This window comes from Bison bison, unplaced genomic scaffold (assembly GCF_000754665.1).
Source record: "Bison bison bison isolate TAMUID 2011002044 unplaced genomic scaffold, Bison_UMD1.0 scf7180017864299, whole genome shotgun sequence".
Classification (NCBI taxonomy): domain Eukaryota; kingdom Metazoa; phylum Chordata; class Mammalia; order Artiodactyla; family Bovidae; genus Bison; species Bison bison.
Genome location: NW_011494871.1, coordinates 3,380,466 through 3,402,998, shown reverse-complemented (window position 1 = coordinate 3,402,998; position 22,533 = coordinate 3,380,466). Strand labels below are relative to the sequence as shown.

At 43.1% G+C, this 22,533-nt stretch overlaps 1 protein-coding gene across 1 annotated transcript in view; it reads left to right on the top strand.

Moving 5' to 3' along the window:
- Positions 1-22,533, top strand: part of LOC104996864 (phospholipid-transporting ATPase IB-like) — a 119,447-nt gene that overhangs the window by 5,282 nt on the left and 91,632 nt on the right. Inside the window, exons 3-4 of the mRNA XM_010851252.1 lie at positions 17,045-17,188; positions 20,233-20,332. Coding sequence (XP_010849554.1) covers positions 17,045-17,188; positions 20,233-20,332 — 244 coding nt within the window. The remainder of the gene's footprint in view (positions 1-17,044; positions 17,189-20,232; positions 20,333-22,533) is intronic.

The following is a 22,533-nucleotide window of genomic DNA, read 5'->3' as shown; positions in this document are numbered from 1 at the left end:
AAGGCTATGGTTTTTCCTGTGGTCATGTATGGATGTGAGAGTTGAACTGTGAAGAAGGCTGAGTGCCGAAGAATTGATGCCTTTGAACTGTGGTGTTGGAGAAGACTCTTGAGAGTCCCTTGGACTGCAAGGAGATCCAACCAGTCCATTCTGAAGGAGATCAGCCCTGGGATTTCTTTGGAAGGAATGATGCTAAAGCTGAAACTCCAGTACTTTGGCCACCTCATGTGAAGAGTTGACTCATTGGAAAAGACTCTGATGCTGGGAGGGATAGGGCAGGAGGAGAAGGAGACGACAGAGGATGAGATGTCTGGATGACATCACTGACTCGATGGACGTGAGTCTGGGTGAACTCCAGGAGTTGGTGATGGACAGGGAGGCCTGGCATGCTGCGATTCATGGGGTCGCAAAGAGTCAGACACAACTGAGTGACTGAACTGAACTGAACTGAACTTAAAGAGGCAATTAAGTTAAAATGAGGCCTCTAGGGTGGGCCTTAATCCACTGCGACTGGTGGGGTCAGAACCCACAGAGAGACCCCAGGAATGCATGTCCAAGAGGAAGGACCACGTGAGGACACAGTGAGAAGGTGGCTGTGCACCGAGAGAGGCTTCCGAAGAATCCTCATCTGCTGGCACCTGGATTGTGCACTGTGAGCCTCCAGAGCTGTGAGAAGTACACTTTAATCACTCAGGTCATGCAGTCTATGGCCTTTAATTATGGCAGCCCTTCCAGCTCACGTAGGAAGGGTATCCGTAAACCTCCCGGAAGACTGTCTGGAAGCTGGCCGGCCCTAGGATCCTCCACCAGGTGGCAGCACATCCTGGAGGGCCGGCTGGGGGTGCAGGCTGGGCTTGGGGTGGAGGCACAGCCTCATGTCCGCTCCACCCCCGGGGCTCCAGAGATTGCCTTCTGACCCCTGAGCTTCTGTTGCACTGGGTCCACTTAGCACGTGTGATGCCTGTGATGTATGACTTTACAAATTTCAGGAAGGGAAGCTGACTCTTCATTCCAGGAAGTGCTGATTTCCTATTTGCAACAAACCCATGGAACACTGGGGGTTCCCAGGTGGAGCTTAGTAGCAAAGAACCCTCCTGCCAAAGTGGGAGAATAAGAGATGCAGATTCAACCCCTAGGTTGGGAAGATGCCCTGGAGTGGGGCACAGTAATGCACTCCAGTATTCTTGCCTATAGAATCCCATGGACAGAGGAGCCTGGTGGGCTATCGTTCATGGGGTTGCAAAGAGTCAGACATGACTGAAGTGACTTATCATGCATGCACATGAAACATCCCCTTTTAAGATTCATCCAGGGACACAAAATTTCCTCAGTTGAGGTGATTACAGGGAATCAGAAGCCAGATTTGTCATAGCACTTGGAGCACTGACGTCACTCCAGCCGATATTCTAATTCTCAAAGAGCCTGGTACCTGGCAATGAGAAAACTCTATTGTAATTACAAGAAGAAATTAAAAGTGTGTGTGCACTCCCAGTTTGCCTAGGAGTCAAGAGGGACAGGAAGGGTAGGACAAAAATAAATAACTTTTGCGGGGGGAGGGGGTAAAAGAGCTATCAAAGTCTTTCGTCCCTCTGCAGCAGACAGCTTTGTAGAGATCCCCGTCACTGATGTGGTCTCTCCCTCTCATGAGCCACACAAGGTCCATATCAGTACTAGCTGTGCTTGTTTGTTCATTAATTCCACAGGGGTTTATTGAGCTCCTTCTAATACTTGCTAGATGCAGAAACAAATCTTAAGGCATGATTCCTGCCCTTGAGGAAGCCAAGGTCTGGCCTGGTGAAAAATCCCTCCACTGGGAACACCAATATGTCAAGGTAAGGTGCCAGGTAGGAGAGAGCCATACAGGATGGCCAGAGGGCCAGGGAAGGCCACAGAGAGGAAGGGGCATCTGAGCAGGAATTTGCCAAGGGAGGGAAGTGTTAGACAAGGTGGCCTGTGCATGGAGAGGCGTGGGGTGTGGAGGGGCTCTGTGTGCTCCAGGGATGCTGACTGGTCCAGCTTTTGGATTCTGTCCACCACAAACTGGCACTGCCACGGGTGCTTGTCTTCTGCCTCTACAAGGATTACCTCATGTGCCATGGCAGCTGCTTTCCTCCAACACCCCCTGAAGGAGTTCAGGGTGGAGAGCAATAATGAGGTACTCTGTATTCCAGGAAGTTGGCAGGAAATGTCTTCAGATAGTTAGATATTCTCAGGAGCTCATTTTGTGAGTTCAAGTCTTTGTATCATCTCATATCTAGGAAAGCACTAAAATCCTTCATGATGATGACTGTTTCTCATGACTATCAACCTTCACGAGACCAGCAGAGACTTTCTACAGAAAAAATATGTGCTTGGTTGCATATACTCCCCCTTTTACCAAAATCACATATATACTGTCTTTCCCCACTATGTCTTTAGAACAGTTTCTCAGATCCATCTGAGGTGCTGTCTCCCGGGCTGCAGTTCTCATGTTGCCCTGGATAAAACCAGCTCTCACGCTGTACATTTTTTTAGTCGACAATACTCATGGGAAAAGATGAAGTGACAGGAGAGAAAACCAGATAAGGGGCCAGTTGGTGAAGGGTCATATATATTGTTAAAGATTGTGTCCTTGACACCACAGACCCCTTCACAGGGTGAAGTTTTGAACTGAGAGTTTAAATATACAAACCGACATGGTCAGACCCATATGTAAAGACAGAACTCCCACCATAGTCTGCAGCAACCAGCCCAGAAATCAACGTATTATGTACAGTAACCATCCCAGGAAGCCAGTCTGCTAGCGACAAATCAGACTTTGAGGAAGCCAGACCTCCATCTCTAGAAATCCTCCAGGAAACCAAACAATAACCTCTGTAACAATTGCCCCCACACGACCAGGACTTGACTCCTAACTGACAGCTTCTGTAGTTTTTGTCTCCACTCCCAATTTAGGACCAACTAAAGAAAGTCAAGTGGAGTTGCACAGAGTCGGACACGACTGAAGCGACTTAGCAGCAGCAGCAGAGGAAGTCAAATATACATTCATAACCACCCACATATGAAGCCCTGCTTCTCGTGCACATCTGCAGCTTCTCAGTGCCAAGAGCCTCCAGTTAGGGTGCACCTGAAGCCTTCTCATTTTTCTACTATGAAGCTTTTCCACTCCTCTGCCTGCCTTTCAGTCTCAGCAAAAATGCCAGCGATGCTGGCTTACTCCCCTCAAGGAGCAAGTAAGTGGCCTTTGTTTGTTCTCATCTGGTTGTGAAAGTTGCTCAGTCGTATCCAACTCTTTGCGACCCCATGGAATTCTCCAGGCCAGAATACTGGAGTGGGTAGCCTATCCCTACTCCAGGGGATCTTCCCGACCAGGAATCAAACCGGGGTCTCCTGCATTGCAGGCGAATTGTTTACCAACTGAGCTATGAGGGAAGCTGGTCTTCAGTTATTTCCACAGAACCTGGGGAAGACAAAATAGTGTCGAGAATAGACAGTTGGCTGCTGCCGTCTCCTATGCCTTGGGCTGAACTCTGCTGAACTAGTAACTTACTCTTGCTTATTTGTGTTTCATTTTTTTTTTTCCTTGGCAGGTCCAGAAAAGGGGCCAGGGTCCAGAACTTGAGGATAAAGGATAGGACTCAATGACCACCCCCATCTTGGGGAGATAAGGATTCTCAATAGTTCCAGGTCAGGGCTAAGAGAGACATCCAGGCAGATCTGGGGCGAAGCTGTGGATAGAGCACCATCCAAGCAGCTGTGTGTGCGCGTGTTTTAAATTGGTGTGTGATTGCCTTGCAATGTTGTGTTAGTTTCTGCTCTGCAACAATGTGAATCAGCTATATGTATACACACATCCCCTTCCTCTCGAACCTCCCTCCCGCCCACCATCCCACTCCTCTGGGTCATCCCACAGCACCGAGCTGAGCTCCCTGTGCTGCACAGCAGCTTCCCACCAGCTGTTTCACACATGGGAGTGTGTATATGTCAGTGGTGCTCTCTCAATCTGTCCCATCCTCTTCTTTCCCCTTTCTGTACACAAGTCTCTTCTCTTCGTCTGCACCTCTATTCCTGCCCTGCAAATAGGTTCATCAGTACCATTTTCTAGATTTTATATATTTATATATATATACACACATTAATATACGATGCTTGTTTTTCTCTTCCTGACTTACTTCACTCTGTATGACAGTCTCTAGGTCCATCCACATCTCTACAAATGAGTTTCAAGTTGTTCCTCCCTCTGCTCTAATTTCCCTTTATTGTGTCCTGCAAAAGCGAAAGTGCTATTTGCTCTTTTGTATCTGACTTTGCGACCCCGTGGACTGGGATTCTCCAGGAAAGAAGACAAGTGGGTAGCCATTCCCTCCTCTGCACGGGGCAAGGGTGAGGGAGCAGGTCTTCCCAACCCAGGGATCGACCGTGGGTCTATCTGCATTGCAGGCAGATTCTTTACCATCTGAGCCACCAGGGAAACCCTTATTAGTCCTGAGCCCTCAGCAAAGCCTATCCCACAAGATAACCTTGTATCACCATTATTATGGAGAGGAGGAAGGTGCCTGTCCTGCTCTAGGAGGTGCTGAGAGCTGCCAGCTTGGTGCAGAAGGCTTGACAGCCCCTCAGCACTTGTGCGCCCACCAAAGCTTGGGGGACTTGATAGCACTCTGGACACTCAGCACTTAGGATGTGTTGCATCTCTTTCTTTAGTTATTTCAGTCATACGATCTTATATGCGTCAGAAAACCTGTGCTATTACTTCTATACAATCACTGATTTTGACTGTTTCTAGTAGTCAACTCACCTATAGTTAAAATGTGAAGGTGTCTTTTTTTTTGTACTTTATAAAATATTAACAGCTTGATGAATATACCTATGGATTTTTACTACTTATTATGATATATTTCCTTAATGAAATGTAAGGTGGATGCATTTTAATGTATTTAAGATTTGGGGTCTTTTTGTGGGCAGTGCTCTCAAACCATGGTGGTGGGGGAACCATAGCATTCAGGACCCTTTCTTTCTCATCTTTTCTCATGGATTGTAACCTGTCCATGAGATAGGTTTCTTATCCCTTGTAACCTATGCTCAGGGGTTGCTATCCAGACATGTGGTTGGCGCTGGAAGCCAGCATGGAAAAGAGTGAAAGATTGGCAAAGTCCAGACCGTCTGCTGGTGAGTCGCGGGGAGCTGCTCAGCTAAGAGGCTCCTGGAAGTGGCCTGAGAAGCTCTCCTCCCACCTTAGACCGAAAGCTCCACTGAAGCTGTCACGTTTATCACCTGTGATCAAGTCTAAGCCAGTGGCTCTCTGTTCCAGGTGCTCAATAAGTATGTGTTGACTGAATGAGAACTTTCAGGTGCCCTTGTGATCTGCTCTGGTTTCTCTCTCTCCAGTTCTCCCTTAGGACATAGGGCAGTTAAACAGAGCAGAGGAGGTTACCTAATATATAATATAAATCTGTATGGATGGAATATCATCTCTGTAATGTCAAGAATAATCAAAAGTAAGATGGTATGGAATTTGTATGACTTATAAAATTTTCCATGTATTCTCTAGCTTCTTACGTCCTGTAAAAAATTTCAGACTCACACATACCTAATTAGAATGAAAATTTGTTTACTTGTTCCTTTGCCCAAAATGTATATTAAAATTATTTTGCTGATACAAGGTAACTTAGAAAAACAGGGTATTAGTTCAACACAAGAAATTTTATGTCTTCAGCATTGTCTTGAAATGCCCTTTCATATTATACAGTATTTTTAAATCTCATTTTACTTGGGAGAATAAACTGGTCAGCTAACTCATGAATCCTGTGGGGGCACTTACTATATCACGTCCCATGAGTAGGTGTCACATGTAAAGAAATGTTTACATAATCTCAGCAAGTCTCTTTTTTTTTTTAAACTGCACTGAGTGGCATGTGGGATCTTAGTTCCATGATCAGGGATCGAACCCATGCCCGCTGCCATGGAAGCATAGAGTTGTAATCACTGGACCTCCAGGGAAGTCCCAGTGAGTCTTAACAGTCTTTTCTGCTCACGTGAAATGACTCTTCTGTGTTTTAAGGACCTCAGATACTGAGAATCGAGTTAGTCATCATCAGACTCTTTATTCACGACATAACATCATTGGTCCAGAAAGGCTACACTTTTCTCTTTCATTTTCCTTTGGTCATTTTCTTCATCTCCTTCGTGCAGTTCCGTACCCCTCATTCCCTAATGTCTTTAAGGTTTGTCCTCCCAAGCCATCTTCTATATTTTGAACATATTTTCTTAAAAAATATATAATAATATTTAAAGTTTAAAATTTTTGTATAAATTACTTTGTGATATACATCTCAACTAGCTTCTAAGTTTCATAAAATGTTGGCTTTTTTCGAGAACTATTTGTGTTACTTGGTATAACATGCTTCTGACTGGCATGTATGATTCTGCAGCAGTCATGCGCCATAGCTTATCTCTTCCTTTCATCATCGATACTTTTGTTGTTCCTAGCTGCTCCTACTTCTACAGATCTATGCGTGTCTCCTTATGAACCTACCCTGTGGTTTCTTTGGTAAGTATGTCCTAGAGTTGAGTGGCTGGGATTTGGGGGTATATGCATATTAGCTTCAGTAAGTAGTGCTGACTTGCTCTCAGGAATGGTGGTACTGTTTACTGAACCCAGGTCCCACTGCTTGCCGTTCAAAAGCCATTAAAGAGGCCAGGTTGGTGGAATTAATAAAAGTTTGCTCTATTTTGGATGCTTGCAACCTGGGGATGGAGGGAGGGTGGATCCTTGTCCAAAGGCTAACTCCCCTCTGACAATCAGGGGGCAAGAAATTTTATAGGCTGAGGGATGGGGCTACATGCAGAAATAGCAGTCAGTTCTGACAGTCATCTTGAAGTTAGTCATGCAGTGGTCTGACCAGTGTCATCTTGTTTTAAGAACTGTTAGGTTTTAGTTCCAGGGTTGGTTTGGTTCCATTTTTTGAAGCCAGTTCTCAGAATTGTGGCAGCTTATATCATGGTTATAGTCTGGTCATCTTGTAGTTAACTTCTTCTACCTGGTGGGGGTTTCATTCTCTAAGATAGCTCATATATTATGGCTCAGAACATTATAGCCCTTGAGGAGGAACTAAAGGTCCTTAACTATGCTTAATGAATAAAGTGTTATTTGATCTGCTGTGACTATTTCCCTTTGTTTCTGCATGTTCTCACTTCTCTGATTAAACCTATTCTTTGGCTAAAGCTTTTCCACAGACAAAAGGCAGTTAGAGAACCTGGCTTGGCTTTCTCTGCCCACCAAAGCAAAATAAAAAATACACAGAGAGAGTTTGGAGGAAATAGAAAGATGGCTTAATTCTCAGCCAGCGGAGAGGGCAACACAGTAGGCTCAAGCTTCAAGAACTGTGCCTCCCAACCATGAGGAGTCTAGGGGCTTATATAAGATGAGGGTTCAAAGTCAGGGGTCGTGATGAGGAACAAAAGTGTTCGGATCTTGATTTCTTCCTCTTGCATTGTTTCAAAGACAGTCATAGGCTGGTATCAGTAACCCAGTAATTGGGTCTGGCGGTTTGATGCCTCTGCGGCCTTCTTTCTGATGTAACTATAGGGGGAAGGGTTGTAAGGGTCAACACCAGATACAGGATGTATTTAGCATGTAGAACCAAAGGAAAATAGATGTGAAGTGTAGCTCCTGCTGAGTCGGGGGCAGAAAAGCAAACTTAGTTGCAGGCATGCGGACTTAGGAGCAGTTAAAGTAAAACACTTTCCGTGAGTTCAGGTCTGCTCACTGTTCTCTTTATTTTCTTCGTTCTCAGAAAGGGAAAGAGAAAAACCCATTTCTCTCTTTTTTATTTTTTTCCTTTTCACTGCAACAGGACTGTAGGGCCTGTTCCATTTCAGTACCTATGTAGATTCTAATATGGTAAAGACTGATTGATAGAAGCCACATAAACAAAAGCTCCTTGGGTTCTTTGCATATGAAGAGTTCCTGAGATCTTCCAGTTTGAGAAACAATGATTTAGGCTACACCAATCCTGGCAAAAATCATCAATTATCAAATTTACTTTATGTCATGTTAAGTGAGGTATTGTCTTACCCTGATGCATTCACTCATCGATAAGGTATATTATGTATTTTTTCACCACTTAGGAGAAAGGTGAATTGGCTTCTAAGTGTCGAAGGCCTCCTTTTCAGTCTGTGAGTGAGTAAGGATGAGAAGCTTGGCCACCCCATCTCAGAAGTGCAGCATGGAGGGAAGGCGCTGAGCCCTCACAATTGTCAGAACTCTCGGAGGCCAGCTGTGGAGGTTTCATCTCATTCCTGGCGAAGGCCAGGGGCCAGTCGGGGATTACAGCTGTTTGTGCTGAGCTACAACATACATTCAAGATCTTTCTTGAAAGGATCAGCAATCCTTTCAAGGTCCTAAGTGGTCCTAAGTGGTCCCCATGGCCTGAGGCTGGTAAGTAACTCTGCAGTGCCTTCCTTCAGCTTGCTGCCCCTTTAAGCCTGGCAGCTGTCCTGCAGCAGTTACAGTAACTGAACTCAGTCAGGTCTGGTTGCTCTGCTCTGGCAGTCTGCCACTGCTCCCCTTTCACCCCAGGTTCTTGCCCTCCAGGTATCATGGGGCAGGTGATGAGAAGCTCAATCAGGGTCCTGTGTGAATGGCCAGAGAAATAATCAACTGAGATGATGGATTCAATTGTAATTTACATATTGCTTAAACATACTCTAGTGTGTGACCTGTCACTGTTAAGTGGACGCTAGCGCTATGAGATATGTGATGATGTGTGTACAAAGTTCATCACTCTATTTTCACCCTATAGAATAAACAACCTTTATCATTTTGTCACATTTGCTTCCAGGATTTTCTCTTTACATTCTTTCAAAAAAAGGAATCGTTAGGATAAAGCAAAGTAAAAGCCACCTTTAACCATTACCTCTAGGCTCATTCCTCCTGTCCCCCCTTTCCCACCTCCCACCCAAAGCAATGATTATTATAAGTGTACTTTGCATGATTGTTACCAAAAATGTAAATCCATGTGCCCAAGGCACAGTGAGGCCAATCAATACTAAAACATTGGAGTCTGGAACAGAGAAAGATTTGTTACAGGGCCACACAAGGAGATGGGTGGCTCATGCACTAAGAACCCCAAAGTTATTGAAGGCTTTCAGTAAAGCCCTTTTCTAGGAAAGGTGAGGGAGGGGCCTTGTCAGTTGCTGCAGAGTTCAGATCCTTGTTTTTGAGGCCAGTTCATGGTCAGGTGACGATGTTCCAGTAAACCTCTACCAAACAAATGTTATTCTCTGTCCTGACAAGAAACAGCCAGGTCCCAAGCATAGCTGTTGCCCTTCCAGGTCCTGGTCCTGGCTGAGAGGAGGCAGAGCTCAGCTGGCAGCACCCTTAGGGCCAGGTCCCCAGACCCTGCCCAGTTGTCATCCCTGAGGGAGACAGGCACCCAACTCAACTGGCCCTGGGACCCCTCAGGCCTCCCACAAAGTGGGGGCAGTTCCCACAGACTACGACCCAGGCAGACAGCCGCAACCACTGAGGTCACATAGACAGTAATGAGAGAGAGGTTCACCGCTGCCTCAAGGCCTAGTCCTGGCCAATGGATGGCCCTGGCAAGGGCTCTGGAGCCCTGCAAGACACAGCCCCCAGCCTGTTCGCTGGCCGCCCCCTCTCCCCCCAGCTCACCCTCTGGCCCAAGGCTAGGCAAGCTGGAGGGTCTCAGGGAGAAGGCAGGGATCTGCCTCTTACCTCATTCTCTACCTGAGGACCACAGCACCACCAACTGTTGACTGAGTCACTTCTCTAATGGCTCCTCATTGACAGTTGGTTGCTTGTGGATGGGGCCCACCAAGGGTCTGACCAATGGCTGAGGAGGACCTGTTGCCTGGTAACAGGGTGCTGAGTAATGATGCCCAGCAATGGGTACGTGCTAAGGGATGTGCTGTTACATGATTTTAGTCCTTTTTTAATTTCTAAAATCACATTTATAACTATAGATCCATAAACAGGACCTAATATTGTAGTTATGTATTTTAAAGCTTACATAAATGATTTAATGAGTTGGTGATGGACAGGGAGGCCTGGCATGCTGCGATTCATGGGGTCGCAAAGAGTCAGACACGACTGAGCGACTGATCAGATCTGATCTGATGTATCATTTTTATGGGCTTCTCAGGTGGCTCAGTGGTAAAGAGTCTGCCTACAATGCAGGAGACCCAGGTTTGATCCCTGGATTGGGAAGATCCCTTGGAGAAGGGAATGGCTACCCACTCCAGTATTCTTGCCTGGAGAATCGTATGGACAGAGGAACCTGGCAGGATCTAATATTGTAGTTATGTATTTTAAAGCTTACATAAATGATTTAATGAGTTGGTGATGGACAGGGAGGCCTGGCGTGCTGCGATTCATGGGGTCGCAAAGAGTCGGACATGACTGAGCAACTGAACAACAGTAACGTATCATTTTCACATCATTCTTAGGTTTTCGAGATTATCTATCTATGGATATAAGAAGAGCTGTTTTTCAATTTGTTTAGCTTTTTTTAATTTGTAAGGATAAAAGTCTTGACTCCCAAATTCTTTACACATCACACCAGAACAACTTGTAAAGTAGGCTCTTTGAGAATATTCTGTAGAGGCCATCATGTTGTTTTCTAATACAGTTCTATTTTTCCCTTTTGACTTGTTTTTCTTACCTTATTGTACTGACTAAAGCCTCCGGTACAACACTGCGTAGACACTGTGAGAAAGGACAGCCTCGTATTGTCTCCAGTCTTACAGAGAAAGCATTCAGTCTCTGGCAATTAAGTATGATATTTGCTGCAGGTTTTTCATAGAAATCCTTTGTCAGGTTGAGGAAATTTCCTTCTTTTCTTGGTTTGCTGAGAGGTTTTATTGATTAATGTTAAATTTTGTCAAATAGTTCTTCTATATCTACTGACATTATCACCGGGCTTTTCAGTCTTTTGACGAGTTTCATTATTTTGGTTTCAAATGATTCAACTTTGCTTTCTAACCCTAACCTTAACCCCACATGTTGTTCAGTCACTCAGTCATGTCTGATGCTTTGCGACCCCATGGACTGCAGCATGCCAGGTTTCTCTGTCCATCACCATCTCTTGGAGCTTGCTCAAACTCATGTCCATTGAGTTAGTGATGACATCCAACCATCTCATCCTCTGTCATCCCCTTCTTCTCCTGTCTTCAATCTTTCCCAGCATCAGGGTCTTTTCTAATGAGTCAGTTCTTCTCATTAGTACCCAAAGTATTGGAGTTTCAGCTTCAACATGAGTCCTTCCAGTTCAGGACTGATTTCCTTTAGGATTGACTGATTTGATCTCCTTGCAGTCCAAGGAACTTTCAAGAGTCTTCTCCAACACCACAGTTCAAAAGCATCAGTTCTTCGGTGCTCAGCCTTCTTTATGGTCCAACGCTCACATCCATACATGACTACTGGAAAAACCAAAGCTTTGACTATTTGGACCTTTGTCAGCAAAGTAATGTCTTTGCTTTTTAATATGCTGTCTAGGTTTGTCATAGGTTTTCTTCCAAGGAGCAAGCGTCTTTTAATTTCATGGCTGCAGTCACCATCTGCAGTGATTTTGGAATCCAAGAAAACAATGTCTTTCACTGTTTTTATTGTTTCCCCATCTATTTGCCATAAAGTGATGGGACCGGATGCCATGATCTTAGTTTTTTGAATGTTAAGTTTTAAGCCAGATTTTTCACTTTCCTCTTTCACCATCAAGAGGCTCTTTAGCTCCTCTTCGCTTTTTGCCATAAGGGTGGTGTCATCTGCATATCTGAGGTTACTGATACTTCTCCAGCAATCTTGATTCCAGCTTGTGCTTCATCCACCCCAGCATTTCGCATGATGTACTCTGCGTGTAAGTTAAGTAAGCAGGGTGACAATATAGAGCCTTGATGTACTCCTTTCCCAATTTTGAACCAGTCCCCACATGGTTATCATTAGTTTCCTGACACAGGAAAGTACCACAAAATTGCTGATTTAGGACAGCAGAGATTTACTGTCTCATGTTTCTTGAGGATAGAAGTCTGAAATCACGGTGTCATCAGCCCATGCTAGATCTGAAGCCTGTAGGGAAGGATCATTCATTCTTTTGGTTTCTGGCCTGTGTCAGCAGAATTCCATTTTTACGTCCATCTTCACGTGACATTCTCTGTCTCTGCACATCTTCCCTCTATTTGTGTGTCTGTCTCTGAGCCCAAATTTCTCTCTTTTATAAGGACACTAGTTACATTGGATTTGGGTTCGTCCTAATGACATCATCTTAATTTAGTTAAATCTGCGAACAACTTATGCTATGGTTTTCAAGTTTGTGTCCTGCCTCCCATTCATATGTTGAAATCCTAACCCCCCAAAGGTATTTGTAGGTGGGGCCTTCGGAAGGAGCTTAGTCATGAAAGTGCTGTTCTCATCAATGGCATTATTGCCTCATAAAAGAGGGTCCAGAGGCACCATAGACCCTCTTCCAGGTGAGAACACAGAATGCGCCAGTTATGAATCAGGTGGATGGTTTTTATCAGAACGTGATCATGCTGGTGTCTTGATCTCGAACTTCTCAGCTTCCAAAATTGTGAGAAACAGATTTCTGTTGTTTATAAGCTACCCTATCTGTGGTATTCTATTATAGTGGCCCAAACAGATCTAGACAATATATTTCTGAATATGATCACATTGAGGTACTACTCCAAGGTCAGGATGTCAATATATTAATGTTTCCTTTGGTGGGGAAACACAATTCCACCTATAAAAATTATGATGTATAATCATTTTGCATAATGGTAGATTTTAAATACTTTGCTAAAGATTTTTGTGTCCATGTTTATAAAGTATTTTGTACCATTTTTTTTGTAATGACTTTGGTTTTGGTATCACTATAATGTGGCTTCATAAAATATTTTGGGAAGAGTTCCTGCTTCCCCTCTTATTTTTCTGTGGCTAACTTTAAGATTTTCCCTTTGACTTTTGTTTTCTGTATTTACTACATGTGTACGTATGATTTTGTTTTTATTTATCTTATAAATATTTGTTGGTTTTCTTGCTTTTGTAGAAGAGTCATAGCCATTGGTTCTTCACATGTTGCTTCTGCTCCATTTTTTTTCCTCCTCTCTTTTCCCTGTGAGACTCCAATTAAATTTTTGTTAGATCATTTTACTTTATTGACTTGAATTTCTTTATGTATATTCCATCTATTCCCTTCCCCAAGCTATATTTTTCATAATTTCTCAGATCTCTATTTCATCTTATTATTTTCACTTTCAGCAGCAGCCTATCTGCTGCCAAATTTGTCCACTGAATTTTTAAGTTAGACTATGACTTTCCTCATTTATAGAGGTTTTGTCTGATTCTTTTTCACACTTGTTGGATTACTTCTCATAGTTTCTCTCCTTATAGGTATGTTAAAGCTTATCTTTTTTTTTATGGTTATTTTCTTTCTAAAGAAATCTGTACCTTCTAACTCAAGCATTTGAAATCTTTAGTGGGTAGTTTCTGCCATCTTTTATTCATAATGCTGATTATTTATGTTGCTTTGCTTCCTTTTTTGGCTGTATATTACTCCTTCCCCTCCATAAGTAATTTGTGGGGATTTTTTGAGGCTTAGGATGATGGTATTTTTCTTTGGAGTGGACTCCTATTTGTTTCAGTCATTTCTAGCCCTACCAGTGCTGAACCCTTTTAAATGAAGCTTGAGGTTTCTTTCAACTCTGGTGATGCCAGTTTGGGTTATTTTGCTAGACAGCCAGCCCACCAGAAGTTATAGCCTCCCAGGCTGTGTTCTCTGTCTCCTTCCTTCTTTACTCCCTCCCTCAGTCCCTCCCTTCCTTTCTCTTTCCCTCTTCCCTTTTTCTCTCTCCTTCCTCAGGAGATGAATCTGTGTGATCATAGGGTTCTTTCAGATTCCCTAAGCCTTTCAGGACCTGAACCTTGACTTATATACCCTCTATTTCTCTATAGTTAACTTTAGTAGGACTTTGCAAATTTCTTCTTGGAAAAAGTGCTTTTTTATTTTTTTTTCACCTATTTTTCTGGACTTTTTGCTTTTGACTGAATTTTTGCCCAATAATAGCTCTTATCTTGACTATTCAATGCATTCAAAAAACTAAAAAAAAAAAATTTTTTTTTTTTAGCATTTTAAAATGTTTCAGTAGAGAGTTTGGTCACAATAAGATTGCCCACCATTATCTAAAGCCTTACTTTTGTGTCTAAATAAATCACTGCTTAACTACTAGTCTTGATTACCAAAGTTTTTCATTCATTTCTTGGTGGGATATTCAATCTTCTGTCTCTGGCCTGAATGTTTCAGTGGTAGAGTATAAGTGTGGCCCCAGGATTCCCTTTCCTTCCAAACTTTGTAGGTGATTAAATTGGTTTCAGGGGACTTCCCTGGTGGTCCAGTGGTTAAGAATCTGCCTTGCAATGCAAGGATGTGGGTTTGATCCCTATTCTTAGAACTAAGATCCTGCATGTCATGGCAACTAAACCTGTCTGCTGTAACAACTGAGCCCTGGCGGTCCGCAGCCTGCACAACACAAGACACAGGGAGGATCCCCAGTATGCAACCAAGACCCCACACAGCCAAATAAATGCATTGAATAAACTAGCTTTTGATTGAGAATAATGATTTAAAAAAAAAAGAATAATGATCTGTTTTTCATTATTCTTAAAGTCCAGCAGACTTTGTCAGGAAGTGTCTTGGCATTGGGCATTGATTATTTTGTATCAGATTTTCCTTAATCATGTCATGCCCCTTAAACGTCTTTAATAACAAGCTTCTTCTACCATGGCTTTGAATATTTTTATTTGTATTTTTTTATTTGCATTAGTAACTGCTTAGTTAATTTTTTCATTTTTTGTTTCTTTTTCAAGGACAACAAATATACACATATTGGATATACTTTGTCCTAAATTTATAATTTTTCTCCAATTCTTTATCCTCTGTGCTCTTTCAAATTTCATCTTGCTTAGTTTTCTGTAGTATGTGCAGCACACCCCCTCTCTTCAGTTATTATTTGAGTTGCTTCAATGTAGCTTTTCATTTTCTTAAGGTATTTTGCTCTTTCATTTCTTCCCTGAGCTCTTTCAGGTCAGTTGAAAATTCTTCTTAAGTTTTATTATCACTTTACTTTTTGAAGATTTTTTTAATGTGAACCGTTATTAAAGTCTGTATTGAATTTATTACAATATTTCTTCTGTTTTATGCTTTGGTTTTTTGGCCAGAAGGCATTGTGGGATCTTAGCTCCCATACCAGGAATCGAACCTTCACCCCTTGAATTGGAAGGCAAAGTCTTAACCACTATACCACCAGGGAAGTCTCTATTATCACTTTAAAAATGATTTGTTTTGAGCTCTTGTTTCATCATGGCTGTATTTAATTTCTTTTAAAGCAGATGCGTTTTCTATGTGTTTTGTTACTTAATTCTTTTGCTATGCAAACCACAATTCCCTTTGTCTTTTGTTCCTTCGACTTTGTCATATTTTGGGCAAAAGCCTGCATGACTTTGCACTGATCCTGTGCTGGATCACTTTTTCCTGCTGCTCAGTTTCCTGGACCACTCTCCAGCCCAGGTACCTGCTGAGGAAGGAGGTGAGCAGGGGCATCGCCTTAGGCTTGGCCCTTCCCAGTGGAAACAGTCAGCCACTGGCAACCTTCCCTTAGATTGCAGGTCAGCAGGCTTTAAGAGGTAGCCCTGATGACACAGGTCTCTGGTTGGGTGAAGACCCAGAGCTTTGTTTACTTCCATCAGCAGCAGCTTAGCTGTCAGTCACCTCTTTTCTTGTGTTTGTCTTGTATCTTCCCCTCACTCATGGATACTTTGTTAGTGAAATGTGGGAAGAGAAATACCTAGATTAAGCTACAATTATGAGGGTCCAATCCCTGAGGCAGAGAATCTGAACATCTACTTTAACCCTGAGCTGAAAGAATTTTGACAAATCTGGGCAATGTGGGCTATGGACAGATACACAGTTACTTTCTCCATGTGGATGGTGCACAGGCCAGAGCCCCTCCCCAAGCTGGCCTCTCTTTCTCACCACAAACAAAGCTGCCTTTGGCCCTTTGGTCAAAAGCCTTCCTTCTTCTTCAATTAGTAGATGTCTGAGTAAGAAAGCTACATAGGCAAGGAAGACTATTCAAGACTCTTACAGAAAGAAGGGAGACAGAACTCAACTCAGCTGACACAAAGGACTGGAGAGAGATTTTTAAGAGCTGAGGTGGGGAAGAGGGGGATCATGGACAATCCAGGGTTTGAACATTCACTTTACCCAAAGAAAAAGTACAGCTTCTCCCCTTTCACAATAGGAGGGAGTTTTCCAGCTTTGAGCAGGGCGTCAGCTGAAGTCAGGAGTCTATGGTCCTGGATGATTGCATTTCAGAGATATCCCAGGTCCTTGAGAAAGATTCCCTGAATCTTAAAGTTGGTAAAGGTCTTTTGAGATTTACATACATTTAAAAGGGCATAGAGTAAGTTTAGTTACAATTACAGGTTATCTAAAGAGAATACTTTAGAAAAAAGAAAAGTGACTTCAAGGGCCTGCAGGCAGAAAGACACCCTGTTTGGACTTTAGTCTAGATGAAGGTCATCTTGGTCAGGGTTCAGGTTTCTGATCTGGGAGCCATTGCTCCTTAGCCAGGACACTCTTCAGGGGGGCACCCATCCCATACCGCCCTCTGCTTCTCTTTCTTCTGTCTCTTGCCTCCACCTCTTTCTAGGTCCAGCTGCTGGGTCCTAATTCATGGTCCCTCACCCCTTTCTTGGGCCCTGTGCCCACCCAGAGCCTCTAGGGCAGGGGAGGGGTGGGGTATGTGAGCTGTGGAGGAGTCTGGCTGCCCCCTCCATGCAGGACAGCAGGGGAAGGCTGCCCTATCTCTCTTGGCCCAGGTCATGATCCCTGGGGGCAAAGAACGCTGTCCTCCTCAGGGTACTCAAGAGAGGCTGTGTGTGACCCCTCCACACACACACAGACACACACACACAGAGTCCCCGCTGCCCTCCCTGGAGCTTGCCTTCACCTGAGTTTCCATGTAATATCTTGGTGCCTTCTTGTCACAGGACCCGTTCGCTTCTCTGGGGGCTGTCAGAGGTGGAGGAAAAGATGGGCTGGAGGCAATCTCTGCAAGGAGCAGACGTGCCAATGGGCCGCACCATTTACCTCAACGAACCCCTTAGGAACTCTTTCTGCGAAAACTCCATCAGGTGAGAAGACTGTGGAGGTAGGAGGAGAGGAAGGAGGAAGGAGGCTGTGGTCTTCTCCGCAATAAACAACACTGTGTGTGGATGCTCCAGGCTAGAACAGCGTTCTTGAACCTGCAGGAACTCACTGCAGAGAATAGGATTTGTCTCCACCTCCCCTTCAAGGCTTCTTGAAGTCGCTCTCTGCTATGACTTGTCCCCATTCACAGGCACCCACCCACCAGCTGAATGTGCTCTAGTAAAACCACTTGCTAGGGAGCAGGGGAAAGCCCTTGCCAGGGGAGCCACCCACCAACATCACCCACAGGGGAATGAGCAGTAGCTAGGAAGAGTTCTGCTTCCTGAGGAATTCACTGAGCTGAGTACTGAAACTCTGCAGAGGCAGTTTAGATGAAAGCCTAAAAGGGACTTTTTTCATATATATGTTTATAACTTCCCCGGTGGTTCAGATGGTAAAGAATCCACCTGCAATGCAGGAGACCTGGGTTCTATCCCTGGGTCAGGAAGATCCCCTGGAGAAGGAAATGGCTACCCACTCCAGTATTCTGGAGACTTCCATGGACAGAGGAACCTGGTGGTCTATAGTCCATGGGGTCGCAAAGAGTTGGACATGACTGAGGAACTAACACACATACGCACACACACATATGTATGTGTATATACGTATACACACACACACACACACACACATATATTCTTTATTTTTTTAAAACCAGGCTCTAAGGCCAGAGGTTGGATACATGAGCTCAGTAGTCAGTAAGCTTTTTCACTATTAACTAACTAATCAAAGAGCTTAAAAATGTACATCACTGACTTGGCAAGAGAAAGAGGATATCTCTGAAGCCAAAAATGAAGGCAAAGCAGGAACCCAAAGAGGTCAAGGATGCTGATGTGGCTGGTTTCTGAGGACACCTGCCCAGTTCTAGTGACTTAGGGCTTCAGATTTCGTGCTCAGTGGGAAGAGGGAACTCAAACCTAAGGCCACACCTGGTGGAAAACAGAATTGGAAACCCACCACCGTAATACTGGGTCTTTGGAGGATAACCTCCTAAATGAAGGGAGAATAAACATCTGATTTTTAAAAGACACATGATGAAGAAACTTAACCTCTTTTAAATTTGGCTCTGGCTTTAATATTTATAAAATTATTTTATATATCAATAGTCTTAAAAGTTATTAAATGTAATGAACTTGAAGAACAGTTTTGGATTGCTAATTATTAATTCTATTTAGTTCATGAGTCTTTCAAAACCATCCTGCCTAGGGAATTCTTCAAATTCGATGAGGATGAATTAAAAGAAGAAATATTAAATTTCATATCTAAAAACTCCAAAAGTTTGGTAAAATAACATGCATAATATCTGGCAAATCCAAACATAATAAAGAATATAAGGAGTATATGAAAAGAAGAAAGTATTAAAGATAAGTGAGGTACCCAGAACACATTTTTTTAAATTAACCATACTTCAATAGATTTTACAAAGATATTTGAAGAATTTGATTCTTTATATTTTTGGATTTATAGTACTCTTGCTTGGAAAATCCCATGGACGGAGGAGCCTGGTAGGCTGCAGTCCATGGGGTCACGAAGAGTCAGACACGACTGAGCGACTTCACTTTCACCTTTCACTTTCATGCACTGGAGAAGGAAATGGCAACCCATTCCCGTGTTCTTGCCTGGAGAATCCCAGGGATGGCTGAGCCTGGCGGGTTGCCGTCTATGGGGTCGCACAGAGTTGGACACTACTGAGGCGACTTTGCAGCAGCAGCAGCAGAGCTAAAATTTTTAAACCAGTCACATCTACCTATCATCTCTCTGTCATGGTCTGAATTCCCCCAAAGTTCATGTGTTGAAATCCTAGCCCTCCAATGTGATGTTTTAGGAGGTGGAGCCCTTGGGAAATGATGGGGTCATTTGGGCAGAGTCCTCATTAGTGGACTTGCGACCTTATAAAAGGGCCCCAGAGAGCTGCCTTGCCCCTTCCACAATGTGAGGTTACACTGAGAATGTCGGTGGTGAAGTGGACACCCACCAGACACTGAATTTGCTGGTGCCATGATCTCAGACCCCCAGACTCTGGAACTGTGAGAAATAAATGTCGGTTGTTTATAAGCACCCAGTTTATGGTATGTTTGTTACAGCAGCTCAAATAGACTAGACGCTATCCTAGACCAGAAGACACACTGTCTATACTTTTATACATGTTAAATAGCCTTCACCAGCGATGATGCCGGTTTACACCTACATCATCAGTTTGAGAGCTCATGTTTCCTTGTGTCCTTGCTGATAATGCTGGGATTGCTCAGTCACTCAGTCATTGGTGTGAGATGTGAAAGCCTCTCTTTGTTTTTATTCCTTTGATTAGTAAAGGTTTATTTGCTTGCTTTATGTTTACTGGCCACTTGTATTTATTCTTTTGATAATTACTTGTTTATGCTTTAGATCCATTTTTATATTATGGTAAATGTTGTTTGCTTAATGGTTTTTAAAGACTCACTGTATACCAGAGATATTAGCCTCTTTTTCCTATGTGCTACAAATATATTTTTCCTAGTTGCTTATCATTTTTCAGTCTTGTAGTGCTTTCTTTCTGAACAGAACTTATATTTTTATATCAAAATTTTGCTCATTACCAGGTTGTGTTCCTTACTACCTTCTCATTTGCATGTGTTTATTTTTTTTCTTTTGAATTTTTTGCTATGTATTGGAGTATAGCTGATTAACAATTTTGTGATAGTTTCAGTTGAACAGCAAAGGGATTCAGTCATGCATATGTCTAGATAGCATGCTGCTCTCCGCTTTCAGATCCCTGGTTCTCCACATCTGCCTATGTATTCACAGTACTTCATGAAGTGGAGAAATTTTTCTTCTACCTTGGATTTTTTTAAAGGTAACAATGAATGCTGTGAAAAAAGACAGTATCTTTAGAAAAGGCACAGCATTTTAAAACAATGTTTTATCCACTTCTGAGTTGTAACCAAATTTTGTGTTTTCCATTGATGTTTCCTGAGTTCAGAAGGTTAACTTTCTACCTTTCTACCCACAGCACAGCCAAGTACAGCATGTGGTCATTTCTCCCTCGATATTTGTATCTGCAGTTTAGCAAAACTGCCAACGCCTTCTTCCTGTTCATCACTATATTGCAGGTGATGTTTTGAACATGTTGTTAGATTCAGACTTCTAAGAAGTACAAAAGGTACAACAATCTCATGAGTGTGACACAGAGAATAAGTTTAAGCACTATAAAGAGAGAACTCTCTTCTTCAAATATTTAACTTACTCAGTGAGACACTAAACTCCATTTCTGGGCTGAAAGACATGTTGGTGAACAGTAGATGAATTAATGAGATATATTTGAAGTGACTTGTCATTTGTGCTACCTCCATAATAAGATGATTTTACTGTATTTTGAAAGATATAATTCACTCTCTCATGTTAGTTTAAAATAACATCTCCCCCGCCAATAATGATAAGAACACTTAACATGAGGTCTAGCACCTTAACAAACTTTTAAGTCTCCAATCTCCAATAAAGTGCTATTACTGCAGGACCTTTGCTGCCCAGCAGATCTCTAGAATGTCTTCATCCTGCATAACGGAAGCTTTCTACTCACTGAGTAACAGCTTCCCCCCCACCCCCCCACCCCCTGCCATCACCAGCCTCTGGCACCTACTGTTCTCCTTGATAATTCTGTTAGTTTGACTGTTTTAGATACCTGATATCAACAGAGTCATAGGATTGTCCTTCTGTGACGGGCTTTTATCACTTCCATAATTTTCTCAAGGGTCATCCATGTTGCACATATGACAGAATTTCCGTCTTTTCAGGCTGAACTAGGTGTAGGTACTATTATACACAGAAATAATAAGCAAGCAAAAGTACTAAGGCAGCATAGAGAGTGTACCTAGGCCCATGTCTAGAAATATAGTCTAAATACTGACTTAAAACTCAACATTAAAAAAACAAAGGTCATGGCATCTAGTCCCATCACTTCCTGGAAAACAGAAGAAGAAAACATGGAAGCAGTGGCAGATTTTATTTTCTTGGGCTCCAAAATCACCGCAGATGGTGACCGCAGCCATGAAATTAAAAAATGCTTGCTCCCTGGAAGTAAGGCTGTGGCAAACCTACACAGCATATCAAAAAGCAGAGCCATCACTTTGCTGACAAAGGTCCATATATTCAAAGCTATGGAGCTATCCCACATTAAAGGTCAGGAAGGGTGGCGGTGGGGAGATACCCCTCGTCCAAGGTAAGGCGCAATGGCTGCGCTTTGCTGGAGCAGCCGTGAAGAGATACTCCACGCCCAAAGTAAGAGAAACCCAAGTAAGACGGTAGGTGTTGCAAGAGGGCATCAGAGGGCAAACACACTGAAACCATACTCACAGAAAACTAGTCAATCTAATCACACTAGGACCACAGCCTTGTCTAACTCAGTGAAACTAAGCCATGCCCGTGGGGCAACCCAAGACGGGCGGGTCACGGTGGAGAGATTTGACAGAATGTGGTCCACTGGAGAAGGGAATGGCAAACCACTTCAGTATTCTTGCCTTGAGAACCCCATGAACAGTATGAGAAGGCAAAATGATAGGATACTGAAAGAGAAACTCCCCAGGTCAGTAGGTGCCCAATATGCTACTGGAGATGAGTGGAGAAATAACTCCAGAAAGAATGGAGGGATGGAGCCAAAGCAAAAACAATACCCAGCTGTGGATGTGACTGGTGATAGAAGTAAGGTCCGATGCTGTAAAGAGCAATATTGCATAGGAACCTGGAATGTCAGGTCCATGAATCAAGGCAAATTGGAAGTGGTCAAACAAGAGATGGCAAGAGTGAATGTTGACATTCTAGGAATCAGCAAACTAAAATGGACTGGAATGGGTGAATTTAACTCAGATGACCATTATATCTACTACTGCAGGCAGGAATCCCTCAGAAGAAATGGAGTGGCCATCATGGTTAACAAAAGAGTCCAAAATGCAGTACTTGGATGCAATCTCAAAAATGACAGAATAATCTCTGTTCATTTCCAAGGCAAACCATTCAATATCACAGTAATCCAAGTCTATGCCCCAACCAGTAATGCTGAAGAAGCTGAAGTTGAATGGTTCTATGAAGACCTACAAGACCTTTTAGAACTAACACCCAAAAAAGATGTCCTTTTCATTATAGGGGACTGGAATGCAAAGTAGGAAGTCAAGAAACACCTGGAGTAACAGGCAAGTTTGGCCTTGGAGTACGGAATGAAGCAGGGCAAAGACTAATAGAGTTTTGCCAAGAAAATGCACTGGTCATAGCAAACACCCTCTTCCAACAACACAAGAGAAGACTCTATGCATGGACATCA